This window comes from Geotrypetes seraphini, chromosome 7 (assembly GCF_902459505.1).
Source record: "Geotrypetes seraphini chromosome 7, aGeoSer1.1, whole genome shotgun sequence".
In the NCBI taxonomy this organism is placed as follows: domain Eukaryota; kingdom Metazoa; phylum Chordata; class Amphibia; order Gymnophiona; family Dermophiidae; genus Geotrypetes; species Geotrypetes seraphini.
Window position 1 is genome coordinate 121,303,282 of NC_047090.1, and position 7,940 is coordinate 121,311,221.

General features: G+C 39.8%; 1 protein-coding gene across 2 annotated transcripts in view; it reads left to right on the forward strand.

Moving 5' to 3' along the window:
- Window positions 1–7,472, forward strand: part of CCDC32 (coiled-coil domain containing 32) — a 65,246-nt gene extending 57,774 nt beyond the window's left edge. The window contains exon 4 of one of the 2 annotated variants that reach the window (XM_033951278.1): window positions 4,011–4,140. In XM_033951278.1, coding sequence (XP_033807169.1) covers window positions 4,011–4,014 — 4 coding nt within the window. In that variant the 3' untranslated portion in view covers window positions 4,015–4,140. Of the gene's footprint in view, window positions 1–4,010 lie in introns of both variants that reach the window. The other variant, XM_033951273.1, reaches the window with a different exon arrangement.
- Window positions 7,473–7,940: the final 468 nt, after the last annotated feature.

Sequence of the window (7,940 nt, forward strand, 5' to 3'; positions counted from 1 at the left end):
TTTTTTTTTTAAATTTCTATTTGTTAATTTGTAAAGTGATGATTGTTATTTGTCAGTTTTTTAAATTTACTTCTGCTATCTTTATATTTTGCACAGTATTAGGGGACATGTGTCACTGTTTCTGTGGTGTTGCGTTGTATGTAGTCTGGCTTTTTGGTGGTTCAGTTTAAATTTTGTCTAGTAACATAGTAGATGACGGCAGATAAAGACCCAAATGGTCCATCCAGTCTGCCCTACCTGATTCAATTTAAATTTTACATTTTTTCTTCTTAGCTATTTCTGGACAAGAATCTAAAGCTTTACCCTGCACTGTGCTTGGGTTCCAACTGCCGAAATCTCTGTTAAGACTTACTCCAGCCCATCTACACCCTCCCAGCCATTGAAGCCCTCCCCAGCCCATCCTCCACCAAACGGCCATATACAGACACAGACCGTGCAAGTTTGCCCAGTACTGGCCTTAGTTCAATATTTAATATTATTTTCTGATTCTAAATCCTCTGTGTTCATCCCACGCTTCTTTGAACTCAGTCAGAGTTTTACTCTCCACCACCTCTCTCGGGAGCGCATTCCAGGCATCCACTACCCTCTTCGTAAAGTAGAATTTCCTAACATTGCCTTTGAATCTACCACCCCTCAACCTCAAATTATGTCCTCTGGTTTTACCATTTTCCTTTCTCTGAAAAAGATTTTGTTCTACGTTAATACCCTTCAAGTATTTGTACGTCTGAATCATATCTCCCCTGTCTCTCCTTTCCTCTAGGGTATACATATTCAGGGCTTCCAGTCTCTACTCATACGTCTTCTGGTGCAAGCCTCCTATCATTTTCGTTGCCCTCCTCTGGACCGCCTCAAGTCTTCTTACGTCCTTCGCCAGATACGGACTCCAAAATTGAACACAATACTCCAAGTGGGGCCTTACCAATGACCTGTACAGGGGCATCAACACCTTCTTCCTTCTACTGACTACGCCTCTTTTTATACAGCCCAGCATCCTTCTGGCAGCAGCCACTGCCTTATCACACTGTTTTTTCGCCTTTAGATCCCTCTCCCAGTCCGTGCATATCAGCTTCTCTCCTCCCAGCATATACGGTTCCTTCCTATTATTAATCCCCAAATGCATTACTCTGCATTTCTTTGCATTGAATTTTAGTTGCCAGGCATTAGACCATTCATCTAACTTTTGCAGATTCTTTTTCATATTTTCCACTCCCTCTTCGGTGTCTACACTGTTACAAATCTTGGTATCATCTGCAAAAAGGCACACTTTTCCTTCTAACCCTTCAGCAATGTCACTCACAAACATATTGAACAGGATTGGCCCCAGCACCGATCCCTGGGGGACTCCACTACTCACCTTTCCTTCCTTCGAGCGACTTCCATTAACCACCACCCTCTGGCGTCTGTCCGACAGCCAGTTTCTGACCCAGTTCACCACTTTGGGTTCTAACTTCAGCCCTTCAAGTTTGTTCAACAGCCTCCTATGAGGAACAGTATCAAAGGCTTTGCTGAAATCCAAGTAAATTACATCTAGCATATGTCCTCGATCCAGCTCTCTGGTCACCCAATCAAAAAATTCAATCAGGTTCGTTTGGCACGATTTACCTTTTGTAAAGCCATGTTGCCTCGGATCCTGTACCCATTAGATTCAAGGAAGTACACTATCCTTTCTTTCAGCAAAACTTCCATTATCTTTCCAACAACTGAAGTGAGGCTCACCGGCCTGTAGTTTCCTGCTTCATCCCTGTGACCACTTTTATGAATAGGGACCACATCCGCTCTCCTCTAATCCCCAGGAATCACTCCCGTCTCCAGAGATTTGTTGAACAAGTCTTTAATAGGACTCGCCAGAACCTCTTTGAGCTCCCATAGTATCCTGGGATGGATCCCATCTGGTCCCATAGCTTTGTCCACCTTCAGTTTTTCAAGTTGCTCATAAACACCCTCCTCCGTAAACGGCGCAGAATCTACTCCATTTTCTCGTGTAACTTTGCTAGACAATCTCGGTCCTTCTCCAGGATTTTCTTCTGTGAACACAGAACAGAAGTATTTGTTTAGCACATTCGCTTTCTCCTCATCACTTTCCACATATTGGTTCCCAGCATCTTTTAGCCTAGCAATTCCATTTTTCATCTTCCTCCTTTCACTAATATATCTGAAAAATTTTTTGTCTCCCTTTTTAACATTTATAGCCATTTATTCTTCCACCTGTGCTTTCTCCAGACGTATCTCTCTCTTGGCTTCTTTCAGTCTACCCCTTTAGTCCTTTCTGCTCTCCTCTTCTTGGGTTTTTTTATATTTCACGAACCCCAATTCTTTCGCCTTTATTTTCTCAGCCACTAGGTTGGAGAACCATATCAGCTTCCTTTTTCTCTTGTTTTTATTGATTTTCTTCACATAAAGGTCCCTAGCCATTTTTATTGCTCCTTTCAGCTTAGACCACTGTCTTTCCACTTCTCTTATGTCCTCCCATCCTAACAGCTCTTTCTTCAGGTACTCTCCCATAGCATTAAAGTCCGTACGTTTGAAATCTAGGACTTTAAGTATCGTGCAACTGCTCTCCACTTTAGCTGTTATATCAAACCAAACCGTTTGATGATTGCTGCTTCCCAGGTGAGCACCCACTCGAACATTAGAGATAATCTCTCCATTTGTGAGGACCAGATCCAATATCGCTTTTTCCCTTGTGGGTTCCGTCACCATTTGTCTGAGCAGAGCCTCTTGAAAGGCATCCACAATCTCCCTACTTCTTTCCGATTCTGCAGACGGAACATTCCAGTCCGCATCCGGCAGGTTGAAATCACCCAACAACAGAACCTCCTCTTTCCTTCCAAACTTTTGGATATCCACAATCAGATCCTTATCAATTTGCTGCGATTGAGTCAGAGGTCTGTAGACTACACCCACATAGATAGAAGTTCCATCTTCTCTTTTCAGAGCAATCCATATCGCTTCTTCCTCTCCCCAGGTCCCTTGCATTTCGGTCGCTTGGATATTGATCTTTACATAGAGAGCTACTCCTCCACCTTTTTGACCTTCTCTGTGCTTCCTAAAAAGATTATATCCAGGTATGTTTGCATCCCATCCATGTGATTCACTGAACCATGTCTCTGTGATAGCGACAATATCTAGATCTGCCTCTAACATCAGGGCTTGCAGATCATGAACTTTGTTGCTTAGACTGCGAGCATTTGTGGTCATCGCTTTCCAGCTATTTTTCAGCGATAATCTCCTTTATCGTATGGATTTTTGTTTCGTTTCACTTTCTGTTGCAATACTAAGAAATGAGTTGCTGATATTGCTTATGTTGCAGTCTTTATTACTATCACATCTTTTCTTTTGCCGGGGGTGGTCTCTATAATTGTCCTTCGTACATACACCACCCCCACCTTCTAGTTTAAATGCCTAGAAAAATATTGTCTAAATTTCTCTGCAAGGTTTCTTTTTCCCGCTGTAGTAATATGTAGCCCATCAGTGCAATATTTCTATTTTTAGTTTGTGATTAATTATTCCATACTGGGCAAAGGTGTATCTGTTTTCTGTGTGTATGAAAAGCACATGGTTTTCTGTTAGCATTTCCTTGCAATGTGTCTGATTTTCATTCATTTGTTTACATTATGAATGTGGGATGGAAAATAACATTGGGCCCCTTTTTACAAAGCCAAGGTAACGATTCCATTGTAGCAAATGCACCGAAGCCCGTAGGAATTGAATAGGCTTCAGTAAATCATTACTGCGCCTTTGTAAAAGGGGCCCTTAATGAGAGAACATGAGAAAGTTATCCAGAAAGATGAGGTTCAAAGAAAGAAATGCATACATTCTACTCAGACCAAAATACAATGATAAATGTTGTTTTCCTGAGATAGAGGGATATATGAGTATAGGCTGTGAATGGAGATCAAATGGGAATAAAATGAGCACTATCTTTCCAACTATTGGGAAAATATCTTGGAATGTATGCATTGCTTTCAAAGATCTAATGTGTTGTTGTTTTTTTTTTACATTTGTTACAGGTAACAAAAGATGATGTGTGGATGATGATGTGGATAAGCAATTACAATTGAATCCAACATGATGGAGAACACGCACCTTAACCACTCTTTGCAGAACAATTCAGTTTCAGTATTTTCTGGTCTTGACCTCCTTTTAGATTTGAAACCCCTTTTTGTTCCCCTTTATGCCATTTTGGTAACTGTGGCCTGCGCAGGAAACTTTCTTCTCATACTGCTTATTGTCCTTACCAAAAAGCTTCACAACACTACTAACTTTCTCATTGGGAACCTGGCCGCGGCAGATCTGGTCATGTGCATTTTCTGTGTTCCACTAACTGTGTCTTATGCCTTTGAGGCCCGTGGTTGGCTCTTTGGGGTATTTATGTGCCACTTCGTCACACTGATGCAAGCCGCCACTGTTTTTGTGTCTGTGTTATCCCTAACTGCTATTGCTGTGGATCGGTATATTGTTGTTGCTTACCCAATTCGTAGAAGGGTGAGTTGCAGGTCGTGCATGTATTTTGTTGCTTTCATCTGGTTGATCTCCATTGCAGTTTCGGCACCAACATCCATTCATACCCGTTACCTTGACCTAAACAAGATTGGTCATGACATGATCATCTGTGAAGAATTTTGGAAGCGGCATGAGAAACAAAGGCTGTTCTATTCCTGCTCTATTCTACTCTTGTCCTACATGCTCCCACTGTCTGCTGTGTGCATCTCCTACTGTGCCATTTCTTATCGTCTGAGGAAGAGAAATGTTCCAGGGGCTTCCTCACATAATCAAGAAAAGTGGACCAATAAAAAGAGGAAGACCTTTCGAATGCTAATTATTTCAGTCATGGCCTTTGCTCTCTCATGGCTCCCTCTCCAGGTGGTTAACCTGATCAGAGATATTGATGAAGAGTTTAGTATTATAGGCAAGACTTATGTGAATGTCATTCAAGTATCCTGTCACTTGATTGCTATGAGTTCTACTTGTTATAACCCTTTTATCTATGCCTCACTGCATGACAAATTTCGGTTCCATCTGAATAACTATTTCTATCATCATAAGAAAAGAACCACAACCTTTTCAAGCAAAACTTCAAGGCTCAATACATGTTCCACCATGGTGGACAATCCAATTGGAATAACAGATAAGATAATTCTGCAGGGAAGGTTTTCTTTTAATTGATAGATGGTCAGACTGTATTAGAATTCATTGAACTTCTTTGAGCCATGCCTAATTGTTGAAGATCGACCAGAAATTGAATGCAGCTTTGACCCAGAAAAATACTCTGCATTCACAAATCAATTAGTTTAGCAGCTTATGAACTTTGACCTTGATCAAAACCTAGATGGATATATGTTAACGTTTTATCTAGGCACAAATCGGTTAAGTTTCTTTCAGACAATTGCTATAGCTACTTTTTTATTTTTATCATTAAGACTTCATGTTCCTAAGAAGCCACATTCTTACTGAAAAAAGAAATCTATACACACTGTAAAACTCTGTTTTCAAATGAGATTTATGTTTGCATTCAATATTGGATATCATGTGAGTGCATTTCATTTCCTGTGTCCTAAGATTTCTGCTGTTTCCTGAGATTTCCATTGCACAGTTTTCTCATCACTTATTAGCCTTGCAGTAAATGTAGCTCCGATTAGACATCAGTCTTCTTCTCAGCAGATGCTTTAAAACCTGGATTAGCTGAGGGCTTTTATTTGTTCATTAATGTAAAAAAAATCAGTACTTTAACCAGACAAAATGGGTAATACCACCCGAAAAGCAAGCAGGCAAATAGAACACCTCGCCTTGGGATATATGCAGACAAACAGAAAGGCAAGGGAGGCATCTTTTCAACCAATGATCAAGTCTTTATTGAAATCAAGAAGTCCCAACAAGGATCCCAGTTTTGGCATATGACAACGCCTTCCTCAGGGGACACTTAGCTAGTAGTCACTGAGTTAAAAGCACTCTGGAATATACATACAGAAGCATTCAGAGCAATCCGAAGACATTTTAAATCTATTTTTCTAGTATAGGGTGTCATTTACTAATGGTTACCTTGTACTGTCCATCGCATGGCCCACTTTATTTCCGCGAGCTCTGTAGTAGATAGCATACACTAAAACATTTGGTAAACCATCTCCCCATGGTGATTTAATGGGTTGCTGCTAAAGCACAGATGTGGAGAGGCATTTTCAGCATGACATCTAAGTCCAAGTTTAGACGTGTTTAGAAGTATGTCCAAATATCGGGTAGAAAAAATGGCCATTTTCAAACTATCTATCTTTTTTTTTTTTTAATGACCTCTCTAGATATGTTTGTCTTTCGTACATCTGTCTTTTTTGGCCATTTTTAAAAAAACAAAACATCCAAATGAAAAAAGCACAAAACAAAGTTTTCAAGTTTTCATGTTTATTTATTAATTTGATGAATCGCTTATCCATAGTTTACTAAGCGAATTACAACGCATTATATAAACATGTTAAAAAACATACATATAATATTAAGTAAAACAGGGTAAAAAACAGATTCATAAACAAACTTAACAGAAATACAAAAAGGACAAAAGGGAAAATTACATCGTTAATGTTTTTAGAAAAGGAGAGAACATTCAGGGAGAAAACATAAGGAGGGATGACTTAACTACACTGCCTAAATTATGTTTATTTTAGAGACTAAAGGCATCCTTAAAAAGATAGGTTTTTAGTTTATTTTTAAAATGACTGAGTTCTTTTTCATCTCTTATGTATTGTGGTAGGGAGTTCCAAGTTTGAGGGGCCACTATAGAAACCATTGGGACGGAGGAGGAGCCAGCATTTTTAGTAGACTGGCCACACAGACATTCCAGCAGAGCAGTGGGGCACTGCAGTGAACTTTACATAACTCATCATAACCCCCTTACAGTGTATGGTAAGTCCTTCAAAACTCACCCAAAACCTATTGTACTCCACTGTATACCACCCCCAATAGCCCTTATGCCTGCAAATGTCACCTATATGTCAGTACAGTAGGGTTTTAGTGGATTCACACTTTCCATCACAAGTGTATGGGCCTGGGTCTCCTTCTCTGCCGTCCACTGCATTGACCACCAAGCTATTCCAGACACCATCTTACTGCTGTAATAGGACTGGTTATGGATGTTGCAAGAAATTAGCACATAACCCCAGTCCTTCGGAAGTTGCACTGGTTACCAATATAAAGTAATCTTGATTGTTCATCAAATGCTATACCATCCAATACTTTTCTATTGTAAGCAATTGCTGATGTTATACTGTCCTGGTAGAGCACTGTGTTCAGAAAATGCCATGTTACTTGAAGCAGTGGCTAAAGTGAGATAGGCTGAGATTAGAGCAGCTGCTTTTGCTGTGGCAGGTATTAAAATGTGGAACTCATTAATGGGGCAGATTGAAATGTAAAAAGCCATTGAAAACACAGTTATTTGTATCTGCTTTCATGTAAGGGAAGATTTCTATTTGCACAGATGGACGTGGGCAAGAAATGTCATGAAGACTCTGCTTTTTGTAATGTTGATTTTATGTTATATATGTTTTATATGGAAACAATCTAGATATAGATGGTATATACATTTAAAAAATAAAGAAATAAATAGATAACATCTGCAGCTGTCATACAAGCAGGTATGTAATGGTTCAATCACATCTTTGGGGTGGAGAGGAGGTCAGTTACCACTGGGGGAGTGTGTGTGTGGGGGGGTCTGCCTTCATCCCTTCAGTGGTCATCTGGTTATTTTGGGTACCTTGTTGGCACTTATTCGTTATTAAAACAGTTCTAGCCCCAAACGTCCAAACTGTGTCCTGGATGTTTTGAAAAATATTTGGTTTTAACTGTAAAATGTACAAAGAGGAACTGGAGTCAATGAAATTTATCAAACATCCAAGAAAACCTCCAGTAATTAATATGCTGAATAACTTGCCATGACTTCACCTTGAATAACACAA